At 37.0% G+C, this 13,734-nt stretch overlaps 1 protein-coding gene across 2 annotated transcripts in view; it reads left to right on the forward strand.

The window, feature by feature from the left end:
* Positions 1-13,734, forward strand: part of rftn2 (raftlin family member 2) — a 37,031-nt gene that overhangs the window by 9,602 nt on the left and 13,695 nt on the right. Inside the window, exons 3-9 of one of the 2 annotated variants that reach the window (XR_001610308.1) lie at positions 471-579; positions 1,159-1,324; positions 4,163-4,381; positions 6,990-7,096; positions 7,205-7,308; positions 7,383-7,461; positions 9,209-9,751. Coding sequence is in view for 1 of the 2 variants with exons in the window: in XM_016286428.1 (XP_016141914.1) it covers positions 471-579; positions 1,159-1,324; positions 4,163-4,381; positions 6,990-7,096; positions 7,205-7,308; positions 7,383-7,461; positions 9,209-9,406 (982 nt within the window). In the remaining variant the exon portion in view is untranslated. Of the gene's footprint in view, positions 1-470; positions 580-1,158; positions 1,325-4,162; positions 4,382-6,989; positions 7,097-7,204; positions 7,309-7,382; positions 7,462-9,208; positions 9,883-13,734 lie in introns of those variants that run through there. The other variant, XM_016286428.1, reaches the window with a different exon arrangement.

The following is a 13,734-nucleotide window of genomic DNA, read 5'->3' on the forward strand; positions in this document are numbered from 1 at the left end:
TAATGTCTTGAAGGAAAGCAGCATAGAAGTATCTTTACGTCTTGTGATATCCAGCTCTACTATTCTATGGTTGCTTGAAAGAATAAAATACTGTCTCTAATGGACTAGAAATAGACTTGACCAATGTTAATTTAAAAAGGCCAGTTTAATTAATTTCTGCCAAAAAATAAGCTTTGTAGTCATTAAATCTTTGCTTACATCTGAAGCTTGCTTGAATGAGATGTAAATCATGAAATGTGCTGTTTGAAACCAGTTTTCTTTGATGCTGGTTTCTTATTAAACCATTGACCAATGTGGTCAGTTGGGGTCAGAAGGGTTAAACATCTTAGCATTTTTGTACTTTGCTAATGGATGACATGTCAAGAAGAGCAGATGTCAGCTACAATAAAATATGCATCATGTTTTCATGCAGCAAGTTTAAAATGCATTTCCTTAATTGATGTGTGTTTGTTTGTGTTGTGTGGTTGCAGTAAACATGCAGTGCCAGTGATTGAAAGCTTGCCAGTGTTGCGAGTGGAGGAGTGGCCACTACCCGGAGAATCTCTGACCAGTGACACAGTGAAACTGCTCATAGACAGGGTCTGTGTTTTCATTTCAAATACTTTTGTCTGTTGTCCATGTACATTTTTTTTCATGTCATTTAGAGTGTGCAATTTTTTTTTATTTTTTTTTTGGCAGACCAGTTATCAGTTCAGGTTTTTACTAGCTTTGCCAAAATCTTCACTGGCCCCACCACAAAAAGGAACTATGTATATTTATTTTTAAGAGCCATGCATTTTTATATTTACTGGAAATTATATTGACATATTTCATTAAATGTTTAAGTTTGTAAAGTTGCTTTAAAAGAAAATTGGGTAACACTTTACAATAAGATTCAATTAGTTAATGTTAACAATGAGCAATTCTTTGTTGCAGTTTTACATTAAAATACTTTTTTTGTGTGTGGGGCAACTGCATGTCATATTCTTTATGTAGATTACACATGCAATAACATGCATTTAGAAAGTAGATGGGGTGAATTTTCATTATTGACTATAGCGATCAGAGGACTTTCTTTTCAAAAATAAATCTGCATACATTTCTGTTCCTTATAATGGAATGTTTAGATAAACAGTCTCATATCATAACTGTGTGTCTTTTGTGTGTGTGTGCCCTCAGGTGAACAGCTATGCCAGGGGTGGCGTGAGGTTCGTGGGGTCAGTGCTCCAGCAGGCTGGAGGAGGGGGGTGTAACGGTAGAGTGCCCAGTCCCAGGAGGGGCTGCCGTTCCCCGCCCCGCACACCGCCCGGAGACGCAGATCTAGAGGGCCGTGGCTACAGCCCAGGTGAGATGTTCCTCTAATCTCATTATGGACCATCTGTAGTCTAGCTTACTAAACAGTTTTTATAGATTTAAATCCAATACACAGATGGACTATAAATGCTTTGAATCATGAACGATTGGGTTAAACTCACAAAGAACATGTCATATTTCACCCCAGAAGCAAACAGGAAAATTGTATTTGGAATTTTTTTTACTTTACCATGTTGACAAAGAGATCGTTAAAATAATAACTAGACTGTATAATTGTATAAATTTGCTTTTATTTTTTTATTTCATCCTCTTTAGTTTGGTGTCAGTTTAATTTGGTTTAACCCTGTAATATCTTTGTCCTTTGTGGAGCCTTGGCATCTCCTTACCCTCTGGGCATCATACCAACCTCTCGATTCTCCATGGCAACCATTTCGGGGCCACATGGGATATTAAGATCAGTCAAAGGCTGGTAGTGTTTAGGTAGTGTTAGTGTAGGCTGTTTATCTGCCCTGTTACACTTATTAGTTATGGTAGATGGACTGATAGTTTGACCTATTAAAATGGTTTCTAAAGCAATGATCATAGCATGACTTAAAGGGTTAGTTCACCCAAAAATGAAAATTAGCTTGTGTTTTACTCGCCCTCGCAGTATGTGGAAAATAATGTGTTTTTTTTTACTTTAAACCGCATAAACACATTTCATTACACCAAATACACAAAATAATGTTCTTTTTAGCAGCATCATATGACCCCTTTAATGCTTCGTTTTTTTAAAAAACGCATAATTTTTCACATAATTTACCTTTATTCCACACTGCTCTGTCCCTTCTCTGAGAAACACGCTGATAATTTCCTTCTTTTATGAAGCCCCTCCCTCAGAAATAGACGACGGGCTCTGATTGGTTAGCTAGCCCAGTGTGTTGTGATTGGTTCGTGTGTTGAACTGCGGCATGTGCTCCGGTTGTATTGTAAACAGCGTCGTCGTTAATATCGCTTATCAGTTTGAGCCCGATTGAGAAACAGAGGATATTGTTGAAGAGGATCGTGCAGAACCTGTGCAAGCATGGCTTTTAATGGTAGGCCTATGTTTTTTGTTTGTTGTTGTCTCATACTTTTAGATATGCTGTTATTTGTCAATGCTACTGCTTATGTTAGCTTTTAATATACAGTTTTATCCTGATTAAAGCTTTAATACAGTACGGTAACTGCATGCGCGTCCATGTTTAACGCTTCTCATAGCTATGTGAAAATAAGTGTATAATTGTAACCGTTCATTTTCAGAGCTGAGCTGAATGAGAGAGAGATGCAGAGCGTGTGCAGAGCAGGGGGGCGTGAGGAATAGTATTAAGAACCGCTGCTTTAGAACATTGATTTTGAAACTTGTGAATCCATTAGAATCGTTAGAAGACAGAATAGTGATTCATATATGAATAGATTTTTACGTGCACCTCTAGTTTTCTCTTCCTCTTCTCTAAAGCAGCGCAGCATGGCCTCGCCCCTTTGCTGCCTTTTCCCGAGGGTGGGGTTTATCTGGTTCTGTGATGTCACGAACCCGGGAAGTAACTTGTTGTAGTCCCTACCGGCCGTTTTTGTAGGCGTTAAACTGCCAGAATTTTAAAAGAGGATATCTCCGTTTGCATTGAACTTTCAGCTTCGTAACTTTGCAGATATTGTTTATGCTCAAACAGCAACATTACACACTAATTAACATTAAAAAGTGAAATCGCAATGAACCACCCCTTTAAAAAATTGTCCTGGCTATTCCAAGCTCTATCATTGCAGTCAGCGGGTGTTGCAGTTGAACAGTCCACAAGTCGTCAAATAAAGCGCGCACATCCATAGTAAAATGTGCCGCAGACGGCTCCGGGGGGTGAATAAAGGCCCCCTGTAGCGAATCCATGTGTTTTTGTAAGAAAAATATCCATATTTCAAATGTAATAAACACTTTTCTCTCACTTCTGCTGACTGTCATACACTGAAGAATTTCCTTTGGAAGACACAGCACGTCAGCATTGCGTGATTAGTGACGAATGCGGAGAGAGAACAAAACAAAACTCCGGTCACAAATTAGAAGTACAAACCAAGGATTTGCAAAAAAAAATGTCGGAGGATTCCGATATAAGCCAAGAGGAGACTGGTTTTCCTTTGCTAAAGTAAGGAAACTTTGCTTCCTTTTGCTCCTATAAACAAACTCGCAAGACTAGCATATCTCAGAGGCACGCTGCACATACGTGCTGCGTCATCCGCCGGAACGCCGTATGACAGATAACGGAAGTGAGAGAAAAGTGTTTATTACATTTGAAATATGGATATTTTTTTAGGGCTGCACGATAAATCACATGCGATATTTAACGCGCATCTTATCAAGCCGGTTCTGTTATCAGCGATAAATCTCCATTACGTGTGTGCTTTTACATTGAGCAGCATTAACTACACAGAGCCGTTGTTCACTGACGAGCTGCGCAATGTTAAATATCGCATGCGATTTATCGTGCAGCCCTAATATTTTTCTTACAAAAACACATGGTTTCGCTACAGGAGGCCTTTATACACCCCCGGTGCCGTGTGAGGCACGTTTTATGGATGCACGCGCTTTATTTGACGACTTGTGGACTGTTCAACTGCAACACTCGCTGACTGCAATGATAGAGCTTGGAATAGCCAGGACAATTTTTAATATAACTCCGACTGGATTCGTCTGAGCGAAGAAAGTCATATACACCTAGGATGCCTCGAGGGTGAGTAAAACACCAAGCTAATTTTCATTTTTGGGTGAACTAACCCTTTACTGAAATATGCCAAAGATTTTGAGGTTGCACTGATCTGCATTGGTCATACAAAAACGTGTGAGACTCGCTACCGTTTTCAGACCTGAGATTGTTGGTGCTGTTTCACTCCTGGGCTCCGGGCTGTGCTCCGCTGGACTCTCTGGCCTGCTGTTACCACCAGGGGGCGCTGTCCATGCGCGTGTCCAGGAAGGGCCAAGTTGTCAGTGCCCTCGAAGCTGATTGGCTGGAATTGACCGCAGCTTACTACCGCAAGGGCTGGTCATTGGTCGACTCCTTTGTATACTGGGACACACCTAAAGGTAGTTCTCTGACTTATTTTGGACTGTCACAATTCTCTGAGCTGGTTGTTTATCCACCTGACATGTTTGTGTTTGTGAAAGGAAGATGTCAACATCCTCTTTAGCTCTTCCTAAGGAAGACGTTAAGATGATCATATAAGGAGTTACCTGATTGTTTTTACCAATCCAGAAGCCCTGTCATCTGATTTTCTTTGTTGTTTGTTTTTTAAACCAAGTATATCTTTTCATTCTCAAAAGTTATCTTTTTAATCCTCGTCTTTATACATCCTCCACATCTCCCTATCTTTAACCAAAGCCATATTTCCCTTCTCCTGTCTCCCACCACAACTAAATTTAGAGCTCACGTCCCTAACCTCACGACCGTGCTTCCTGTTTCACACCAGACTAATAGGAGCTAAATCAGATGTGTGTGTATGTTTGAGACATCTAGAGCTTGTAAATTTTGAACATGAAAAGCAGTTTACAAAGTAGCTCTATAATCTCGCTCTTCCCATGTCATATGTTCCCATATGTATATGTTTAATATGCGTGTACTGGATATAATGTGTGTGAATGTTAATTTGGTGGTCATTTTGGAATAAGACTTTCAATCGAAAGAAATCTCGTTCTCACCAAGGATACTTTTTTCTTTTTTCTTTTTCAAAATACACTAGAAAAATTAACATTGGGAAATATTATTAAAAATAACTCTTTTCTATTTTAAAATGTCATTCATTCCTGTGATGATAAAGCTGAATTTTCAGCAGTCAATATTCCAGTCTTCAGTGTCACATGATCCTTCAAAAATCATTCAAATATGCTGATTTGGTGCTTAAGAATTTTTTTAAAAATTATTATCAATGTTGAAAACAGTTAAATGTTATTTGTGGATACATGCTTTTTCAGGATTGTTTGATTAATAGAAAGTTCAAAAACAGCATTTAAAAAAAAAATAGAAATCTTACAAATGTCTTTACTGTCGCTTTTGATAAATTTGATGCATCCTTGCTGAATAAAAGTATTATTATTATTTAAATCTTACCTACCCCAAACTTTTGAACATTATTATATGTGTATGTTGTCTACCTGTATATATTATAAAGGATGTATAATTTAATTGCAGAAAAGTTCTCTGTAATATTCGCAGTGTTGGCTCTACAATCTTATTCACTCTTCTTTCATCCTCTCACACATGTTGGTGCACATGGATTTATCTAGCTGTGAAGTAGTTCAGTTTCATTATCTTTTGTAGGTCATTGACTAAGGAAGACGTTAAGATGATCATATAAGGAGTTACCTGATTGTTTTTACCAATCCAGAAGCCCTGTCATCTGATTTTCTTTGTTGTTTGTTTTTTAAACCAAGTATATCTTTTCATTCTCAAAAGTTATCTTTTTAATCCTCGTCTTTATACATCCTCCACATCTCCCTATCTTTAACCAAAGCCATATTTCCCTTCTCCTGTCTCCCACCACAACTAAATTTAGAGCTCACGTCCCTAACCTCACGACCGTGCTTCCTGTTTCACACCAGACTAATAGGAGCTAAATCAGATGTGTGTGTATGTTTGAGACATCTAGAGCTTGTAAATTTTGAACATGAAAAGCAGTTTACAAAGTAGCTCTATAATCTCGCTCTTCCCATGTCATATGTTCCCATATGTATATGTTTAATATGCGTGTACTGGATATAATGTGTGTGAATGTTAATTTGGTGGTCATTTTGGAATAAGACTTTCAATCGAAAGAAATCTCGTTCTCACCAAGGATACTTTTTTCTTTTTTCTTTTTCAAAATACACTAGAAAAATTAACATTGGGAAATATTATTAAAAATAACTCTTTTCTATTTTAAAATGTCATTCATTCCTGTGATGATAAAGCTGAATTTTCAGCAGTCAATATTCCAGTCTTCAGTGTCACATGATCCTTCAAAAATCATTCAAATATGCTGATTTGGTGCTTAAGAATTTTTTTAAAAATTATTATCAATGTTGAAAACAGTTAAATGTTATTTGTGGATACATGCTTTTTCAGGATTCTTTGATTAATAGAAAGTTCAAAAACAGCATTTAAAAAAAAAATAGAAATCTTACAAATGTCTTTACTGTCGCTTTTGATAAATTTGATGCATCCTTGCTGAATAAAAGTATTATTATTATTTAAATCTTACCTACCCCAAACTTTTGAACATTATTATATGTGTATGTTGTCTACCTGTATATATTATAAAGGATGTATAATTTAATTGCAGAAAAGTTCTCTGTAATATTCGCAGTGTTGGCTCTACAATCTTATTCACTCTTCTTTCATCCTCTCACACATGTTGGTGCACATGGATTTATCTAGCTGTGAAGTAGTTCAGTTTCATTATCTTTTGTAGGTCATTGACATACTTCCAGCACTGACTAAATAAGAGCTACACATTTTGTCTCAGTGGTTCAGTGGGTCACTTTTAACATTCAGATCTGAATAATGATAAATGGAAATCTTCAATAATACTCATGCTCCAGGTTAGGCATTTGAAGGATTAAATGAACATCCAGACATAACGATGTAAAAATCTAGCTGTGAATTGTCATTTACTAGTTCCTACAGTATGATGTAGACGTATAATGGTTGTTTTTACAGGTGAGCCAGTGCCCAGGTCTCTAGAGGGGCTGTTTGTCTATGAGGAGAAAAGCATAGCGCCCCCTGCAAATGACACTATTGTAGTGGAACAGTGGACCGTTATAGAGGTGTGACTGCATGTATGAAATGCCTAAAAGGTGTCAAATTATCACATGAAGGAAGTTAAGTGTGTGCCATTTTATGTTGTCTTTAATGATTTCCTGTTTGTGTCACAGGGTTCAGATGTAAAGACAGACTATGGTCCTCTGCTCCACACATTAGCAGAATTCGGCTGGCTGCTCACGTGTGTGCTGCCCACCCCAATTATTCGCCATGACAGGTGGGACCCTCACAGTACAAGCCATATAATCATGTTTCTTTACACCCCATCACCGTATTTGTCTTTTCCTGCAGCGAAGGGAATCTCGCCACCAAGCAAGTTGTCTTCCTGCAAAGACCCGCCAAAGGCCAAACGGTACCACAGCACAACCAGGTGCCTGTTTGCTAATGTCATTTTAAACAATTACATTTGTAAATCTGTTGCTTTACTTGTAATTTAGTCTATCAGGCATATTTCAAGGACACCATTTTCTATTTGCAGTCCCTTTTTTTGAGGAAGACCAACTTTTAAAGTGATAGTTCAACCAAAATTTTTACAATTTTGAACAACCACTCACAAACATTTGTTATTTTAGTATTATATTCATATATACATTTATTGTATTTATTCGTATTTTGATTTGGCTTTTATTTGTATATTTTCAGTTTTTATTTTATTACTTCAGTGATTTTGTTGTGCTTTTAGTTTTTTTTAATTGCTTTTTAGTGTTAATTCATTTTTATTTCTATTTTAGTTTAGTTTAAGCTTTAGTCATTTTAGTGCTTTAGTAGCTTGTTTCAGTTAGTTAACAGAAAGGTTATCATCATCAGCTAAAACAATATCATTACTTGAAACAAATTAAATATTAACTAAAATAAAATATTAAGCCATTTTATTTCAGCTAGTTGCCAAGGCAACTCTTCTGATTATCATTCAGTTGACCATGAATTATTAACATAACTAAAACTAATAAATACAAATAAAAAGACATTAGATTTTCTAATATTTATATTTTATTTTAGCTTTATTAAAAATTAATAATTTTTAAAATTTCAGTTAAATGTGACATATCATGAAAATCTGACGTTTTCACCCAGGAAACGTGAAAAAGATTAACCCAGTAACTTTGTTTTGGGAAGCCTTTTTCTGCAAGTGTCTGAAAAGACGAGCGCGTCAGATTTCACTCCCTCTGTGACGTGGCAAAGGGATCTTATTATAATATCACCGCCCCTTAATATGCACATTTCCACTCACGGCGCCACACTTTTCGCAAGCCACAACGGTGTACCAGTTCTAACGTCATGGCAGAAACTAAGCATGCTCCTAACTGTTCTATTGTTAGCTGCACAGACGAGCACAGAACACTATTTAGAGTACCAACCTCAGAGGAGACAAGACAGCAGTGGATTTATTTATTTACTGTTTATTACGCTGCTGCCACACAGATCTAAAATAAACCTGAGATTTATTTCCCAGCTGTTTACCTTCACAGACATAACCGACTGTTTTTGTAACTCGTGTGTTTTTAACAATTTTTTTGTATTTGACAGTTTAAGCGCAATAAGACATGAAAGAGAGCTTAGTTTAGTACTTGCATGCTATGACAGCCGCTTTCTGTGCGCGTGCTTCGGATGTGTGCGCTCAGAAAACCCTATATCAGAAGTTTAAACTGATATGGCTTTAAAACGCATGATTTCAGCGCGATAGACAATCAAAACTAAACAGATGTTTTTTTTTATCAGAGTATCTGACTTAAAAGCTGTAAAGGAACAGCCCTATTCTGGAAAAGGGGGCGGGGAGCATCAGCTCATTTGCATTTAAAGATACATGCACGAAAACAGTGTTTCTGCTTCCTCTCAAAATAGGCATTTTCAAAATGAGATAATAAATGATCTGTGGGGTATTTTGAGTTGAAACTTCACAGACACATTCTGGGGACACCTGACACTTATATTACATATTGTAGAAAGGGGCATAATAGGTCACCTTTAACAATATTTTTTTATGAATAAAAAAAACAATCATACAAGGACATTAAAATCTTTTAATCCATTTGTTCTCTAAAATTTACCAAAAATTGCAGTATTGACAGATTTTGACATTATTTTGCATCTCAACCCTCTTGTTTTTGTTCCTCAAGGGATCTACGCGGCGAGAGGTATGTAGTCACTCTGTGAGTCGGGGCGTGGATGAACCGCACACAGAGCTGTCGTCTCCATGTTCCGGGGGAATCGGCGGTTTCCCTGTGTTTGGAGGGGGGTATTCCAGTGTGCTGTCCCATTTAGATGAGGGAGGATTTGAGCCGGACGACGGGGCTGCAGAAGTCACCTGTATGTGATGGACCAACTCAAAGATGCAATTTCTTTCAAGTTCTGTCAGAAATCTTTGGCGGTTGAGAGTGGCAGCTGCCCTAGAATTTACCACATCACCAGACCACAAGAGATTTGTGTTCCTGTATTAGAAACAGACTCATAGCACTTTTAACGTTTTGTAAATAATTTAACAAGCCATAACGTATCAGAGGCCGGTTTTATTTACTCATTTATTTTTAATTGAAAGCACAAAGTTTATGTGCAATGATACTTTGACAAAGTATCAAAAATAGCACTGAAATTCAGTTATTTACATCAACAGCATTTCACAGCACTCACACAATACCACATGTCCAGTTCACATCACATTTGTCAAGCTCCAACACTCTTTTTTTCCTAATCACTGTGAGTGTCCTTCCTCACTGTTCATTTTTTGCTATTCTTTTTTACTCCAAACCAGCTGACAATTCAGTTTTGTTCACCTGCAACAGTTCAACGTAACGAACTCAGGAACTGAGTGTCCAAACAGCCCTTCTGCAGGACGCAAACGTTTACTTGGTGTGCAGATTTGCAACATGCTTACATTTTCTTGCAGAAACTTTCCAGGCCTAAGAGTGAAAACATCAGGAACGCTGCATTTAGCTTGAGATGCTTTTTGTGTTTGAGGGAAAATGCATATGCACTGTAAACCTACAGAGCTTCAGGCTGGAATCCATGAACTAGCCTGTACTAAATGCTGAATTTGATGCTGTAGTCTGGTTTATCTGATATGTGCCGTGAGCTCAAGTGGTGCTAGAGCTTGAAATTTCATCGTTACCCAAAAGGGAAAAGTAATAACACTATGATTTGCATGTTAAGTGGCAGCATTTCAGTTCAATAACTGCTATGGGACTATGAGCAGGGTACTTCCTTTTGTTTAGTATAAACTGACTAGTTCTTCCCAGCTAGGTGGTCAAATTCGATTTATCTGGCTGGATTTTTCAAACTGAGCTGCAGTGGTGCTGCTTTTGCCACCTTAGAATTCTTGTAGAATTTTAACCATGTTAAGGGTTGTATTTTTCACGTCTTATGTTGCCTTGACCATGTTTATCCCTCTTTGAGGAATGGCAGAATAGAATAAGCACATTTTAGTTCACAAAACAGACTATCAAGCTGCTGTAAATGTTAAAGCCATGGTGAAACTAATGAGATGTTCCTTCAATCCCAGAAGCTGAGCTCAAGATATTTAACATCTAATATGCAAGAACTGATCAGTATTATTTACCAACTGTAGTATTTGAACATGTTTCAGGCTGTTTTTGTAATGTTTTATTAAATGGGTATTTACCTCATATCAAAGTGGCTGTTTGTGTTGTCGCTTAGCAGTTGACCATGGCATAAAAAACTAATGAATAAGCGTAGACTAGGTACAAGTCTTTTATTAACAATTGACAATGAAAATACCATACATTTTAGTTAAAAAAAACAAACAAAAAAAAGGACAAAGCGAACTGGATAAGAGCCCTTCACCCATGTAATAACTTAACGAGGGAAAAGACGGTGAATATCACCAGACTCATTTATAGTCTAGTGAGGGGAAAAAATAAAGGAAATTTTTACTGGTTAAGCAGGATTTACAATAGAGATGGAGTGAGATATGTACAAGGAGCTGTCGATGTAGCATTTTGATTGTTACAGCTGAATGATGAAATTTGGATCAAACGAAGTATTAGTGAGTGGAAAAGTAGCATATGTCAAATGACTAAAGTTGTATGCCTCTGCTGTCTGGATGCTAGAGGCTCAAAATGCACGAGATGCAGCTCAGGCGTCACTCTCCCCAGCAGTGGCACTCTGGACTTCCTCTTCCAGGATTGGCACAATGAGGTTGTCCTTAGACATGAGGTTGTACTTCATCACGAAACGAGTGAAGCGGTGACACAAGAAAGTCTCATTCTGTGGGAAAGAGATGATCTTTTCATAAAGTGTCTATTTGACGCTGTTCTCACTGTCCTTTTTAGGAAACTGTCTTAAGATGCCTCCTACTGACCACAGCAGGAAATGCTGTTTGAATAAACAGTAGTTGCTTCGTCATCACCACTGTCATTTATCAAGCTTAACATTCACTTGAAATTAAGTAATGACTCCAAAAACTCTGAGCTGCTTTCAAAGATGGGTAGCAATTCCTGATTGCAATTGCTTTAAGCAGAAAAATACAGCACAAAAATATTTGGTAAAATAGTTTTTTTACCAAATAATTTTCATGACTGAAGTGTTTTCCTACTTTTCAAGAGGTTCAGGATTGTGAAATGATGCCTAAATAGGCAGGACAATAACTTGACAATAGGCAGTGCAGTAGAAGCAAAGCCGATACTCCGTTTTATGAAATGTGCTTATGAATTACATAGTATATTTACAAAAACAGCATGTAATTACATCTATATTTAGACTGTTGAATATGAACATACATAATATATTTTGCATACCCCTTAACCTAACCATGCCACAAAACCGCATCCCAGCTCAACAGCAGCAAAAGCATTTTGCAATACAACTTTAACACGAAGTACTTTACTTTCAAAAAGGAAAATAAATCCTATTATGACCAATTAAATTGAACAGGATATTCAGCTAAAACCCTCCATTTGGGAATCATTCGTTTTCTCGGCTAACTGCTAGCTTAGCTCTTTAGCATTTCTGCGGCTTCCGCTCGCAGGAGAACAAATCTTTTTTTAAAATGTAATTTGCCATTAGAATATTCTCTACGAACATATTAAGTGAGATTGAGTTTAGAGAACGCTTTTAAGTGTTACTCGTTGTTCATTTTACCTTCGCCTTAGTGCCTGGTCTATTCCTCCTCAGAACAGCTGTGCCCTCCGCCATGACCATCTCGACAGATTTAGTTTGATTGACAGCGCGCCCCCAATGGACGAGTAGAGCTACTACAGGAAGAACTCCGATACAGTGACCAAATATTGGACAACAAATGAAGTCACAATTAACATGTATTAATATCATTGTATTACTGTATTTAAACTGTTTTAACTGACCTGGGGCCTGTTGTATTAACAGCCATTATGTTGATACTTAAGACGAACTAGTCTGACCGACTAGCGGGCTAATCAGTCTCACTTTTATTCTCAAATTTGAATCAAAGATGTTATGCAACTGATAAAACAAACAAACAAAAACGGATGACTGTAATAAGCTGTTTATGTAGTTGGCCCCTGACCTGTGGGGAAACTCCAGGTGGCATCTCAAATGGCTTTCACTCCTTCCATCTAGCCACTCCAAAAAAAAAACCTGACTAATGGAGTTCTGCAGGGATTATTAGCCATGAAGTTTATTTTTTAAAGGACTCAAGGACATTCTTGTACAAACACAAAGCCTTGGGTCCATTCATATTTATTTCTATTCCTACTCCTAAATTATCAGACTGTCACTGTGTCACTTTAGCTATGATTTGGAAAGCACATTTAATCCTAAATGATCCAGATCACCCACTCCATCTGTATTTGAGCCCATTTTCTTCTGGCCGAAGGTATAATTACCGATGTGCAGGAAGACTAACTACAGTAAAAGTTTTGTTCCTATAGCTATACGTGCCTTAAACACAGGAAATCAGCCATCATCTTACACTCTTGCATTTGTTGTGATTTTTTTATTGTATTGTGATAAGTTCATATGTACTGTGCAGTTGTCTTTGTGTTAGATATGTACCCACTGTGAAAATGAATTTCATCTCGGAAGACAAATCAATGATCTATTCTATGCATTTTTTTTATTTAAATGATAGCCACAGTAATCCAAAATTCATAGAGTGTGCTACCAAATATTTGTTTCTTTCTTACATATATTCATTAATAATACTGTAGATATGCACCTACTGATTATTCTAAATCACGTCAAATAAGAAAAAGCCTCTTTTTTACATTTTAATCTTTTTTAATGAATAAAAATGTCATGGCAGTTGAAAAACACTTTTATTATATAATTGTGATAAAAAGGTCTAGGAGTTCGGTTACTTTTAGAAGGCACTGTACAATAATTATTTTAGTTATACCTTCTGATCACATCCTGCAGCACATATTCATAACTCAAAGGAAATTATTCAGGGAATAAAAAGTTCTGTAAAACGCATTAATTTTCAACCCCTATAATTAGTTCACTAATTACTTTATAATCACAATAAAATAAAAAATCCATTATAAACTTCTAGAAAGTTAGAATTAAAGAACAATTCATACTTGACCAAACACGAAAACGAGCCGTTCATGAATATGGAATATAAAGTAATTGCAATTCATTTTGTGTGTATCCTAATCCACACAATTTAGAGTCCATTTCCATGTTTCAGCATTCACGTGTTCAATTTCAA

Source organism: Sinocyclocheilus grahami, unplaced genomic scaffold, assembly GCF_001515645.1.
Source record: "Sinocyclocheilus grahami isolate Dianchi unplaced genomic scaffold, SAMN03320097.WGS_v1.1 scaffold209.1, whole genome shotgun sequence".
In the NCBI taxonomy this organism is placed as follows: domain Eukaryota; kingdom Metazoa; phylum Chordata; class Actinopteri; order Cypriniformes; family Cyprinidae; genus Sinocyclocheilus; species Sinocyclocheilus grahami.